At 35.3% G+C, this 15,099-nt stretch overlaps 1 protein-coding gene across 5 annotated transcripts in view; it reads left to right on the forward strand.

Moving 5' to 3' along the window:
• Positions 1-15,099, forward strand: part of LOC128007416 (endophilin-B2) — a 29,874-nt gene that overhangs the window by 9,405 nt on the left and 5,370 nt on the right. Inside the window, exons 6-8 of one of the 5 annotated variants that reach the window (XM_052592806.1) lie at positions 2,041-2,103; positions 2,502-2,546; positions 3,656-3,679. The exons of 1 other annotated variant lie outside the window; for it this stretch is intronic. In XM_052592806.1, coding sequence (XP_052448766.1) covers positions 2,041-2,103; positions 2,502-2,546; positions 3,656-3,679 — 132 coding nt within the window. The remainder of the gene's footprint in view (positions 1-2,040; positions 2,104-2,501; positions 2,547-3,655; positions 3,680-15,099) is intronic. 3 more of the 5 variants (XM_052592807.1, XM_052592808.1, XM_052592809.1) reach the window with 3 other exon arrangements.

The following is a 15,099-nucleotide window of genomic DNA, read 5'->3' on the forward strand; positions in this document are numbered from 1 at the left end:
AGATTTGAAATAAGCCTATAATTTACATTTACATTTATTCATTTAGCTGACGCCTTTATCCAAAGCGACTTACAATTGCTATATATGTCAGAGGTCGCACACCTCTGGAGCAACTAGAGGTTAAGTGTCTTGCTCAGGGACACATTGGTGTCAACCAGTGGATTCGAACCCAGGTCTCTCCGACCAATGGCATGCATCTTATCCACTGCGCCAACACCACCCCTTGCCAGTAACCGCCAGCTTGAATGGTTTTGGGACTTGACCTAAAGATAATGTTGAGTTAATGATATTGAGAAGCGGTTCTTCGGCTACAGGTAACAACTCTTTCAGTAATTTAGTGGGTACAGGATCTAATAAACATGTTGTTGGTTTAGATACAGTTATAAGTTTATTTATTTATCCTGTCCTATATTTGTAAAGCACTGCAGTTTATCTTTGGTTGCGATGGATGAAACTGAAGTGTTAGACGCTGTAGAATCTACATTCGCTATTGTATTTCTAATGTTATCTATTTTATCAGTGAGAAAATTTATAAAGTCATTACTTTGCCCTCTGAGTCAGGGGGCAAAAGCACACATCTTGATGATAAAAATGTCCCTTTGCTTCTTCCTTTTATGCCTTTCAGTGATTCAAGATTTTGTTAGTTAACGGAGAGGGCTGAGTCACATGCTGTTTTATCATGTTTTCTTTTCTTCTTTTCCGGCATGGTTGATATTGTATGCTTATACACCCATTTAGGTGTGATTTCCGTCCTGACACTTATCAAGTATTACAGGGGTAATTTAATGTCAGCGGTGCATAACAAGACTAATGTTACCTTTTTTCTAATCTCCAAGAGGAACCTGGTCGTTTATTTGTCTGAGTGTGTGTGTATGTACAAGGAAACACAATTATGACTCCATCATCATATTTGCCCTGTGTCTGATATTTTCCATTTCCATGTATTCACTAACTCGTCTCTCTGTTGTCATTTGCGCAGTGTGAGGGAGATGTGAGTATATGTGTTTGCGTGATTTAATGCTTTTCATCCTTTGCTGCTTTCTGCAAGCAGTTACTTGTACAGGCCTGAAAGCTGACCTACTGTATCAGCCACCTCTACCTATATTTAGGAAAAAAAATAAAATAAATCTGTCTTTTTGAAAAACTTTCAACGTACTGTATATTATAGATCAGGATTTCCCAACCGGATGTCCTCAAAATCCATGATGAAAGTGGAGGGGATTTGTGAAGTTCAAATTATAAAAATGTAAAAAAATAAATAGAAGAAAAAAAAAAAATAGCTAAGCTATAAGATAAAATAGCCTAATTTAACTGAATAGCGTGTATGTTTTTAAAGTGCATAATATATACACATGCACACATATACAGTTATACTGTATATTTGATTGTATGTATATGTATATATAATATTAATGACTTATTTTATGAGTCTCTGTTATGTATTGTATAAGAATCTGGTCCACTTTGGCTAATTTCAACAGCATTTGGAGACCAGAGCATTGTACTCTTCACAATACACAGTAGTGCAAAGGGTACCACGAAACAAAACCTGCTCTTGTGCTATTTCAAACAGTACAACTGTACTTAAATAAAACATTACTGTATATATATTCCCTCAAAACAGTGACAAATGACAATTAAATTGTGATTTTTATTTTTTATGGGAAGTAGTTCCTTTCTTTAACCCTTAAGCACTAAAACAAGATTATCCAAGTATAAAAACGACTTAAAAAATCTAATGAAAATTAAGAGTAAAAACATCTTAATAAATGATTAATCCTTTTATTTTATTACATTTTTATATTTTATCATTTTATTTATTTTGGTTTGGAGTGCAAAGAAGTGATTCAAAAGATCTACTGCTACAGTCCTAATTTGCCTGTTTTTTTTGTGTGTGTGTGGGAGAGCTTACAGGCTGGTTTGTCAAATGTTTTTGTTGTTGTTTTTATGTGATAATATGAAAATAGTGTTGTCTGCTGGGTTAGTTCATGTACGCACATGATTCTTTGTAAAACTCTGTTTCCCCCCCTCCACCTGTAGGCTGCGCCTGACTTTCAGGAGACTAGGCCACGCAATTATGTTCTGTCGGCCAGTGCATCTGCGGTAAGAAGGCTGCAGACCCTTAGCATTAGAACTCTTCCCCCACACACTCTTTCTTTCTATCTCTCTCTCTCTTTCTACATGACCTTTATTTGTACTTGCGATATTTCCCCACCAATATTTGTACCAACCCTTGTAAATTTAGATTAACATAATGTCCTCCTACAGTCCGTTCTCTTTGGGAGTGGTACAGAAGTATGCACTTATTGTGGATTAAAAGCATCAGCTAAAGCACAAATTAATAAATAAACAAGTACCCATTATTACACCCAAGAGCTTTTGGACCAGGTGTCATCCTCTACCCTTTGACATTACCTGGAATCTCAGATGGCTGAAATGTGCAGGTAGCCTCACTAAAACTGTTCCATCGTCCCACCCTCTTACTTTTTCATTCCACGCAGTGGGTTAGTGAAGTTGACGATTCATCTCTGAGTGACAGAGAAAAGGTTGTATGAACTTGAATCTGAAGTGAAGCCTTAATATAAAGCCCTACAAGAGTAGTAGACTTATAGACATGCAATATTTATTGTGTGTGTTTTGTTAGCACAGCTCAGTGATTGACGATTGCATCTCCTTTCAAGATTTGTCTGTGTTGTCAACCCATTATTTAAATCTAGTCTTGCTTTCCTCTCTATGTTTGTTAGCAGGGATGGGCAGTATTTCAAATACATGTATTTGAAAGACAAAATACTATTTTGTATTTCAAATACATTTAATCTTAGTATTTTTGTAGTTTCAAAATACATAAAATACTTTTTGCCAAACTCCTTTTAGTATTTTAGTATGTAGTATTTTGTATTTCAAATACATGTACCGTATTTGAAATGCTGCCCATCCCTGGTTGTGAGTTTACTACAGTAACACTGTGTTATTTCCATCTCCCGTCTTGCAGTGTTGTGTGCCTGTGTGCCTTTCCCTGTGTGTTTGAATAATGTTTTGGTAAAAACGGATGCAATACATGTGCATTTAGTTGATTAGTCCCAGTAGTACATGATGCTGGTTTGTTGTTTGTGTGTTATATACAGTAAAGTTCAAAAGTTTGGACACCGCTATTTTATTAAACAACATTCTGGAATGCTCAATTCTGAAAATAGATTTTAAGCTTGTCCAAATTTTTTCCTGGTTCTGTAATATAGTTGATATTATGATATTGACATGTCATTGCACAAGTCAAAACATGAAAATCCTCTGTGATGAACATTTGCAGTGGAATGCAGGGGGTGGAAAACTTTGCTTTTATCCCTTCACTTTAATTTAAAATATGTGTGTGTGTGTGTGTGTGATCACTTATTTTTCATTGTCGTTGTTGTGTCACCGTACATTTAAAAAGGGTCTTGACATTACAGAGGCTTCAGGAGCCTGTGCTGCCCATGTGTCTGATTACATCAGAATGTCCCTTTCATTCATAAGATCCCATGATCCAGTGATGTCATTTCCTTTAACTTACATGTGAAATTTAGTGTGTGGGTTTTATTTGGGTCTTTATTTGTAAAGAGAGGGTTTGTGTTATGTTGTCATCACTGTTCTTCTCTTGTCGTTATGCTACATGTTCCAGCTGTGGAGTGAGGAAGTGGATAAAGTGAGTATCTGGCAAGATCCACTTCCTTTGCTGCTGTATGAACACATCAGAAAAAGCAGTAATAATTTAGCAATGTGTATTATTTTGCGTAATAAATGTTTGCCTAATAACAGATGTAATATATATGACCAATTATATATTTTTTTGCTCCCACTACTTGAATTTTTATCTGTAAGGATTTCCATCTGTCAATATTTAAGAAGAAAATCAGGTTTAACAGGTCTAACCAACAATACAGATTTCTTCAACTCTTAAACTGTTCTTGCATTATAATGACTACAACGCTGAGAATGTTGGATAGAAATCGAACATCATAATATCTGACTGTCCAGACATATAGAAATATAAAGCAGTAACAATGTGCTCTGAATTTTTTTTTAAGAAAGGTATTTTTAAAAAATCAAGGCAACATGGTCATGATTTATGAGTGGATACATTTACCTTTAGCCAAAAGAGACATTTTTGTTACAGCATGCTATAAAACCCAGATATTTTTTTTTTTTGTTTTTGTTAAATAGAGCTTGGTTAGTGCTGGAAACGCTGCTTTCATCATTTCATCCTTATTATAAATGTTATAATAAATGTTATGAATTTGAGAATATTTACAAATGACATGCAATATAGAGAAACATTGAAACGTTTATGATCTCAAACAGCTCATTTAGCCCACTATAAACGGTTCTGGTGTCTGCCTGTCAGTAAGTTTACATGTGCACCAATAATGTGATTGTTTCCAATTAGTGCCGGGGTGATATAACTAACGATATGATCATGCGCATGTAGTCAGTAAATCTGGTTCAGTGATCACCGCTAAATCACCATCACCTGCTTTCAAATGGAGCGGCATTTAATAGACCGAGCCGTAGATCATTGACAAGCTACGCAATATCGCGTTCATTATCGAAGGCACTATTTCCAATTATCAGAGAAAGGACTTTTTCGCTGTGAGATGTTTACATGACATGAGCAAACCTCACTCCAGTTAACATGCAATTTTAATTATTCTGAATACTTGCTAAGAAGTATGATAATTTTTACCATCATTCGCGTTTGTTTAGAAGGGGACACTAATAGTTAAACACCTCTGATGGACCATTGCATTTAAGAAATGACCAGATATGTTTGTGATTGGCTATTTACATGTAAAGGAATTACGTTATTAATTAAAAAACAAATGTTATTGTAATTGTAATGTAGAAAAAAACGTGTAATTAAATTACAGTTACTTATGAAAATATTAATGATTAATGATGAAAGGGGTCACTTTCTTTTTTCTTTTTTTTTACACCCACAACCACATACAGATTGCAGTGACTGCTTTAAAATATGAGACCCCAATGTTTCAGGATATAATATAATATAATATATATATATATAATACAATATATATTTAATTTTAATTTCTTTATATTATTATTTTTATTTTTTACTGTTCCAAGGCATTGTTACATTCCAATGTTTCCTGTCATAGCTTTCAAGTATTTGAATCTATATATCTATCTTAATATTATCATAGCTATTAAACTATTTCTATAATTTCCAATCTGTATTTACCCTCAGAATGACCAGAATGAAGTAATTATGATTTTGTGGTAGCTGTGCTTTAAATTAGTTTAATCTTAATTCAATGATGAAGGATTTTGAAAGTCTGACAGTAATTATTTCCAGAAAATATTAATTCCAGAAAAGTTGGGACGTTATGTGAAATGCCATAAAATGAAGAATGTTATTTGTTCATTCTCTTTAACCTTTATTTAATTGACTAAAGTACAAAGAAAAAGTGTTTTCACTGGCCAACTTAACTTTATTTTGTAAATATAAACAAATTTTGATTGCTGCAACACACTTCAAAAACTCAGCTTTCAACATAAACGTTCTTTTTTTACAGTGTTTTAATTGTGTAAAAGTGCTTAAACCTTTCGTCCAAATCTCACTTGATACAAGACTTCAGACGCTCAGCAGTCTGTGATCGTCTGATCGTCACTGTCTGATTCTTCTTTTCATAACTGGTCGTGCATTTTCAATAGGAGACAGATCGTTTAGCACATTCACTCTGTGTCTACAAGACCACGCTGTTGTAGCACATGCAGAATGAGACCTAGCATTGTCTTGATCTAATAACCATGGACTTTCAGTGAAGGATGTCATCTTGATGGCAGTATATGCTTCCATGTCAATGGTACCTTCACACATATTCCACCATGCTGTTTGCTCTGCTTCACCCCCATACCATGACAGACGTTTGCTTTTGCATCTGTCGCTGGTGAAAGTCTGGATGGTCCCTTCGGTCTTTGGGACTGAGAACTTGACGTCCATTTTTCTCAGAAACCAGTTGAATTGTGGACTCATCTGAGCAGTCTTTTTTAATGTCTGAGATGAGCTTGGGCCCAGAGAACCCTGCAGCATCACTGCAAATATCTGATTCATAGTTTTCTCCTAAAGGAACAGAGATTGAAGTTGCATTTATTGTTAAGTCAGCAGACTTTAAGTGACAGCGGTTTTACTGAAGTACTGTGGCTATATTTTACACCGCAGCATGCGTGACTGATCACACACATTTACTGGGGGTTTTCTAGCCTTTTCCTACAAAGACTGAGATTTCTCTGGATTCTCTGAATCTTTTCACCATATTATGTATGATAGTTGGTGAAATACCTACATTCTTTGTGATTTTGCATTTAGAAATTAGATTTTTAATTAGTTTGACACTTCTCTCATGAAATTTGGCACAAAGTGTGATGAGCCACGATAAAGACTGAGAGGCTCATTTTATACCCAAACATGACACCCTTACCGATTACCAGTTCACCAGCTTACTGTAAACCGTTTCAAAACTGTTTAATTAGGATACTCTATAAACTTTTCACTTTTATTTTTGCCTCACAATGTTTTTGGCAGTGTTGTAGCCATCAAAATAAAAATTTGTTTATGTTGGTAATAGAAGACTGGAAGTCTTTTCCACATTAAATAAAAGTTAAACAGAAATAACAATTTACAGATTCTTGATTTTACTGCATTTTCAAAACTTCCCATTATAGGTATGTTCATTTTAGTTAAATGGTTTAAAAAGACATTTATTTATTTTTCAATAATTTATCAAAATATTGAAAAAGAACGTTCCCCTAATGTTAGCTTTTGGTTCCCATTCGGTTATTTTTTTTAGAGAACCAAATACTAACGCTAACAGAAAACATACATTTGGATGGAGTGAGTAGCAGAGAATGGGAGCTCCTCGTATAAATAAGTGATAATTGCTCAATAGACTAGCCAGTCGTGTAAAACTTTATCATTTTTGTTAATGAGTCTTTGCTGCGTATATTTTAACATGAAACCGAGCTCGTGCAAAAAAGTTACATCGACGATTCAGCGTAATACGAAGACGGAAAGCGGCGAAAGAAAAATGGACGAACAGGTACAAGACGATGACTCTCCTATCTCACTGAGAGCACTTAGAACGGAACTGCATACACACAGAGAAGCTGTGATTAAGGACATTAAGTCACAAATTGAAAACCTACATCTGGAAGTGCAAAACAATCGAGAAGAGATGAAAGAAGACATGCGCGCGCTACGAGTGGAAATCTTTCCTAAGCTGGCTGCCTTACACAAAGCGCAGGCCGAATCGGCGAGTGAGTGCACGGAGATGGGGAAAGCGCTGAGTGACGCGATGGACAGGGTGGCAGCACTAGAACAGTCCCACGAAGTTATGACCAAAGAACACAAGAAAATGCACGAAAAATGTATGGATTTGGACAATCGGAGTCGGAGACAGAATTTGCGTTTCGTTGGGGTTCCAGAAGGAGTGGAGGCGGGAAACCCGATTCGTTTCATTAAAGACTTGCTGTTGGAGTTATTCGGAGCCGATGACTTGGGGGATTCCAGTATGATTGTAGACCGTGCGCACAGGACTCTCGCACCAAAACCGAAGCCGGGAGAGAGGCCCCGAGCAATAATTGCTCATTTTCACTATTATTCTGACAAGGAAAAAATTCTGAAATTGTCGAGAAATAAAGGCCGTCTTTACTACAAGGGATCACCGGTACACATCTTCCCCGATGTAAGTCCAGAGGTTGGCAAACTGCGCGCCGCGTTCAATCCAGTGAAGGCCAAGCTGCGAGCCGCCGGGATAAACTACAGTTTGTTCTATCCAGCCAAACTGGCAATCACCGTGGACGGAATCAGGTACACGTTTGAACACCCTAGAGAAGCCGAGAAATTCATCGAGAAGAAAATTCAAGCCTGATAGCCGAACTGTAAGTTACTATTTGATAGGCTGATGTGCCGCATCTGTTATCATTTACAGCACGTAAGCAAAGACTCTTATCATTTAAACACATCTCTGAACTCTTACAGTGGCTAAGTATATATCGGCCAAGTTCACCAGGAAAAGAACTGTAACTTAACCACTGACTATGTTAAAGTGAAAAAAACACAAGAGTGTAAATAGGTCTATGGAGCATTTTTTTTTTCTTTATTGTTTCTAGAAAGGAGCTAAGTGGTAAGTCAGATTGATTGCTAACCTTTTTGTTGGAATGATGGGTAAAAAGGAATTTCTAAACTTGCTCTATTTTTTTTGTATAACTCTCAATCAGAGAAAAGTGAATGGAGCTATTGTTCAAACTGTTCATGTTGTTCGAAGTTAAGGAAAACGAATTGGCACTTTTTTTTTTCTTTTTTTCTTTCTCCTCTCCCATTTCCACCCTTCTCTACAAAAACCACACTTTACAGTTTCAAGTTTACCTTTCTAGTTTCTTAGCCTGAAATGAAAGTAAATGCTGCTAGGAAAAATTCAGTTCAGTTTGTGTCATGGAATTGTAAGGGGCTTAATGGGGCTATTAAACGGGGTAATGTATTATCTCATCTTGGAAGACTGGGGGCTGATATCATGTTTTTACAGGAAACGCATATAAGGAAGCAAGACCATGGCCGATTAAGAGGAAAGTGGGTGGGACAAATCTTTCATTCAAATTTTAGTTTTAAGTCTAGAGGTACAGCAATACTCATAAAGAAAAATGTACAATTTACTGCAACAAAAGTTATTTCTGACTCCAATGGCCGTTATGTTATAGTAGCAGGAAAACTCTATAACACATTAATATTGTTAGTTAATATATATGCTCCTAATATAGATGATGAATAATTTATATCATCCGTTTTAAACATTTTGCCCAACCTAGATACTCATCAATTGATAATGGGGGGTGACTTTAACTTTGTATTAGACCCATTCTTGGACAGATCTTCAAGTAGAGCGATACCCCTTGCTAAATCAGCCAAATTGTTACAAACGTTTATGAAAAACTTTAAAATTATAGATCCATGGAGATTTACTTTCCCAAACCAACGAAAATATTCTTTTTTCTCACCCGTCCATCACTTTTTTTTTTTTTATTGATTATAAACTTTTGTCAGCGGTTTTACATTGTGATTATGAAGCAATGGTATTATCTGACCATAGCCCCCTAAGTCTTCAGATATTATTTGAAACCAAATATGATGCTATTAAATGGAGGTTTAATAATAATTTATTGGCTGATAAGGTATTTGTAGAACAAACCAAAGCTCAAATTGGATTGTATTTAGAGACAAACTGTACGACTGATGTTTCTAAATCCACAATTTGGGAGGCATTTAAAGCATATATGCGCGGACAAATTATCTCTCATAGTATCTCGATCAAGAAACAGCATAAAGAACAAAAAAATAAATTAATGGACAGAATACTAGAAATAGATCGCGAGTATGCAAATTCCCCCTCACCAGAATTGTATAAGAAGAGGCTCTCTCTCCAGTCAGAATTTCAGTTACTTTCCACCTCAGAGACTACTAATCGGTTGAGGCGGGCAAAAGCCACATATTATGAGCATGGAGAGAGAGCAGGTAAACTCCTGTCTCGGCAAATTAAAGAAACAACAGCATCAAGACTGATAACGGAAATTAGGAAAGATACAGGACAAAGTACATTTGACCCACAGGAAATAAATAATATTTTTAAGAGATTTTATGTCAAATTATACTCCTCAGAATCTATTAATGACCCAGCATGTATAGAGCAATTTTTTGAACCACTTGACATTCCATCTTTAAGTATGGAAGACAGAGATATCTTGGAACAACGGCTAACTATTAATGAAATAAAACAAGCAATATCCAATATGCAAAGTTCAAAGGCCCCAGGTCCGGACGGTTTCACAACCGAGTTTTATAAATCTTTTAGTGACCAAATCTCTCCGTTACTTTTAGAGGTCTTGATTTGGACTTGACTTGAGGACATTTTATCAGGCAAATATTTCTTTAATACACAAGGTAGATAAAGACCCTTTAGACCCTGGTTCATATAGACCTATCAGTCTTCTTGATGTTGACAATAAAATACTGGCCAAGGTTTTGGCCACTCGTCTTGAAAAAGCTCTTCCAACTGTGATCTCCACAGATCAAACAGGATTCATCAGAAATCGTCTTTTATTTTTTAATATTAGAAGATTATTAAATATTATATACACACCTAGTCCCAATCCCTCCCAACCCGAGGTACTTATTTCTATGGATGCAGAAAAAGCGTTCGATAGGGTTGAGTGGGATTACCTCTTCGCCACTCTGGAAAAATTTGGGTTTGGTTCTAATTTTATTTCATTTATTAAATTGTTATATGCCCACCCCCAAGCTTCTATACAAACAAACAATAATAACTCTAGTTATTTTCAATTAAATCGCTCTACAAGACAGGGATGTCCTCTTTCACCCCTGCTATTTGCTTTAGCAATAGAACCCTTAGCAATTTCTTTACGTGCATCTACAACCTACAGTGGAATAATGAGAGGGGGAAAAGAACACAAAGTTTCATTATATGCTGACGACTTGTTAGTTTACATCTCCAACCCCTTACAATCAGTGCCAACCATTATGTCAATCTTAGATAAATTTGGGAAAATCTCAGGATATAAGATTAATTTTTCAAAAAGTGTTATGTTTCCGATGAACCCTAAGGACCAACTTGATGCAATTTCCTCCTTTCCTTTTAAAATAGTGAACTCATTTAAATACCTAGGAATTACCATAACTAAATGCTTTTCTATGCTTTATAAAGAAAATATTCTGAAGTTGTATGAGTACACACAACAGATTTTTAAGAAATGGTCTAAACTTTTTATTTCTTCGTATTAATATGGTGAAAATGAGCATTTTGCCCAAATATTTATTTGTTTTTCAGTGTATCCCAGTTTACATTACTAAATCATTTTTTAGAAATTTGGATAGAATAATCACCCAATTTATTTGGAATAACAAAACCCCCAGACTCGAGAAGATATATTTACAGAGGATCAAACTGAAAGGAGGGATGGGTCTGCCACATTTCCAATTGTATTATTGGGCGTGTAATATAAGAGCACTCTCATTTGGCTTACAGGAGGGGTCAACAGAGTGGTGTGATATGGAAAATAAATCATGCTCACCTTCCTCTTGGCCAGCTTTAATTTATTCAGCTTTGTCTGCCCCCACTCTAACTCGACTAAATAATCCGGTGGTTTCCAACTCTCTCAAAATTTGGAACCAGATAAGAAAACACTTTAAATGGCCGATGTGCTCTATTTTAAGTCCTTTAACGGCTAATCATTCATTTCCCCCTTCCCAAATTGATTCAATATTTCAGACCTGGTTCAGAAAAGGAATATGTTCCTTTCAAAATTTGTTTATTAATAAATGCTTTCCAACATTTCAACAGTTACAACAGATATTCCATCTACCTAATTCACATTTTTTTAAATATCTACAAGCTCGCAGTTTTGCTCAAAATAATTTCTCATCATTTCCTAATGAGCCATTAGCCTCTCAGATGGACTCACTGTTTTTACAGGATCCATTTGTTAAAGGAGGAATATCCATCATATATAATAAATTGTCACAGTTGGAATGCGATGTTTCATTAGAGCATTTAAGAACAGCATGGCAAGATGATCTTGGAATAGACATTGCAGACTGGCAATGGGAAAAAGCACAGGAACGGGTTCACTCTTCTTCTTTGTGCATTAGACATGGTTTGATACAATTCAAGATCTTACATAGACTTCACCTGTCTAAACTAAAGTTTTCAAAGATGTTTTCTTCGGTGGACCCAATATGTGACCGATGCAGTCAAACACTAGCTTCAATAGGACATATGTTCTGGAATTGTCCTAATATTCATAATTATTGGATTTCAGTTTTTCAATTACTATCAAAGGTACTGGAAAAACCACTAGATCCAGACCCAATTCTGGCTATTTTCGGTGCCAGTAGTGACTCTAAAAATCAGTGTATTGTGCTTGGAGTTATTACGCTCTTGGCACACGTAGATTGATTTTGCTTAACTGGAAACAAAAAAATCCACCTCACTGCTCTGTCCTGATTAAAGATATTATGCACCACCTTCAGCTTGAAAAGATTAGATTTTCTTTAAAGAACAAGACTGATCAGTTTTATGCAGTATGGAAACCTTTTATTATTTATTTTAATAAGACAGCAATAATTGAGCCCTAATCTCACAACCGCCCCCCCCCCCCCGTGTTTTGTTATTTATTTTATTTATTTATTTATTTATTTATTTTTTATTTTTTCCTCTCTTCTTTCCTTTTTTCCCTTCTATATCATTTCCTGAGTTCAAACATAAATCATTTACATATGGAAGAATATTATTGGACATTGTATTAGCAAAGTGATTTTTGTTGGATTTTTTTGTTCTCTTTGTGCCAATGTTAAAAAAACCAATAAAGAGAATGTTCAAAAAAAAAAAGAAAACATACATTTGTTGGTTTGTTTAATCCTCATTTACTGCGTACTTATTTAACCTTACATATGATGGATGATGTGCTCAGATTATTAGGGTGGATTAGGGTAATGTGGGACACTTTTAGCCATTTTGACTTTTGCATCATATTTCCATATGAAGACAAAAAGATACATCAAAATGTTATATCATTATGAAATCCCCAAGATGTTCCCTATCCAAATCAAAAGAATTTTTTATAAATAATATAATATATTTTTATTATAAATAATAAAAAAATATATAAAGTAAACTTTTTTTTCTTTTTTTCCCAAAAGCTTGTGCTAATCAAACTGTAATGGTAAACACTCCATAACAGATGGACTCATCATGGTCCAGGATGCCACTGTCCTGTAGTTGCTAAATTGTGAATCTGGATCTTAAAACAAATAATATTGCTGCATTATAACCCCAAAACTACATGTATGGCATTTAACCTTCTTAATGCACATTTTATCAGTCGAATAACATGGTATATTTGACTGTCCCACATTAGTCAAAACATGCTGTCCCACTTTTGAAACATCCTTTTCTAAAGTGGGACAACAAAGATTTCTTTAAATAGAAAATATTCTTAACACATTTTAAGAATATTATTGCAAAATCTGATGTCTAAATTCATCACATATATTGATAAAAATTGATTACAATTTAGAACATTGTTTTATTTATAAGAGATTTATATCCTTAACGTTAATTTAGTCTAAGTCAATGTCATTTCAGTGAACTTTACAAGAGGGACTTCCTGTTTGTTGATTTTCTTGGCCACATTTCTTATGTAATTTCCAGAAAGTCAAGTGATTTCAATAACTTGACAACCCTGCTTGAATTCAACACCAATCATGTTCAGTTTAATGTTATCAAAGAAGAGATAAACGCACTGAAGCTTAGGTATCCCACATTACACTAATCACCCCTACTTAAACATTAGATAGAAACAATGTGTTTTTTATAATACTAATTAGGCGTCCATACATATAATTTCCATGTCACTTATCACGAGTGTGCTGGATGAAAACTGACATACAGCGGGGTGATCATATCGGAGAGGTTAGGAGAATGTTAATAGGCCTAACATTCTGAGAACTAAAAAAATAATGTTACGGGAATGTTAGAACAACGTTCTGGGAATGTTAAGAAAACTTTCCAAGCTAACCAAAAACAAACCATAAAAATAACGTTCTAGGAACCCAAAACATAACATTCCGGGAACCAAAAACTAACGTTAGGGGAATGTTATGGGAACCAAAAACTGTTGGCTGGGTAATAAGTTGCATTTTAATTTTTTCATTCAGAAATGGGCCTAATGCCAACTTGAAATGTTTACAAAAATTAGAATAAACACTGTAAACATGGCTGTGCTTTTCCCCTCACTCCACAATAAATAATTTCAATTAACAGTAGCCTATTTAAAAAAAGAACAAGAATAAAAAATACCATAAGAAGTTATCGCAAACATGCAACATCGCAACCAAAATGAATTAATTTAAGCTAAAATGAAACTGAAAACAACGCTGGGTCTCTCAAAATGTTTCCGTATCCGCTCGCATTCAAGTATCCATGTAAAACAAAATTTTTTGCATAAAATCATGGCAGTATAGTGTTAACACTTAACAGTACTGATTTTATGTCATATTTAAACTGAGCAGTGTGTTTTTTTTTTCTTCATATATTTGCCTAACTGTATTTTATTATAATAAAGAACAGGCTACATTGTCAAAAAAGCAAAGCTCAACTGTGAGCACGGATACAGCATCAGCACAATCACTTGAGTTTTTTCCTTCTAACAGTGGAAGCAACTACCCTATTCCTTTTAGTAGTAAAGATAATTGGAATTGTAAACTGTTTGCCTTTTGTGTACATTCACAATAAAAACAAATCTTTGTGCGTAAAATAAGCCGAAAGAAAAATTTATCGAAACTCATTAATTTTCGTAATGTATTTCTCATGTAAAAATATATTTCACATATAGGCCTATTTATTCGCTACATATAGCCTAGCTTTATTATGTTTCTCCCCTCGCAGAAGTTCTGCAGGTGCGTGATGTGATATGAAGACCATGTGAATCCTCATGTTCTGTTGTTTGCTGCTTTTTTGTCAGGGAAACACAGGATACACATGCATGTAACGGAAAAGTTTATTATGCCCTCACTGAGCAAATAGGGAAAACAGGAACACAAATGAAGGATCACCCCAAGTCCACAGGGCCAAGGAAAAACCTCTCAGCAGGGACTGATCCTAGCATCATCCATGACGCAATGTCAAATTCACACCAACCAGAGCGTCATTGGGGACGCAGCGTCAAAGGCCCATTGTTGTATGTCCACTGTGAAACACCAGTGTGTCCCTGAGCGAGACACTTAACCCCTAGTTGCTCCAGAGGCATGCGACCTCTGACATATATAGCAATTGTAAGTCACTTTGGATAAAATCGTCAGCTAAATGAATAAATGAATTTAAGTCTCCTTGGTGGATGGGGAGTTTGGGTAAAGGGATAAAATAAATAGATAAATAGTGACGTGACATTCAGCCAAGTATGGTGACCCATACTCAAGGGAACCTAAGTCGTCAAACTCTCTAACCACTAGGCCACGACTTCCCCAATAAAATGGGCCGC

Source organism: Carassius gibelio, chromosome A5 (assembly GCF_023724105.1).
Source record: "Carassius gibelio isolate Cgi1373 ecotype wild population from Czech Republic chromosome A5, carGib1.2-hapl.c, whole genome shotgun sequence".
NCBI lineage: Eukaryota > Metazoa > Chordata > Actinopteri > Cypriniformes > Cyprinidae > Carassius > Carassius gibelio.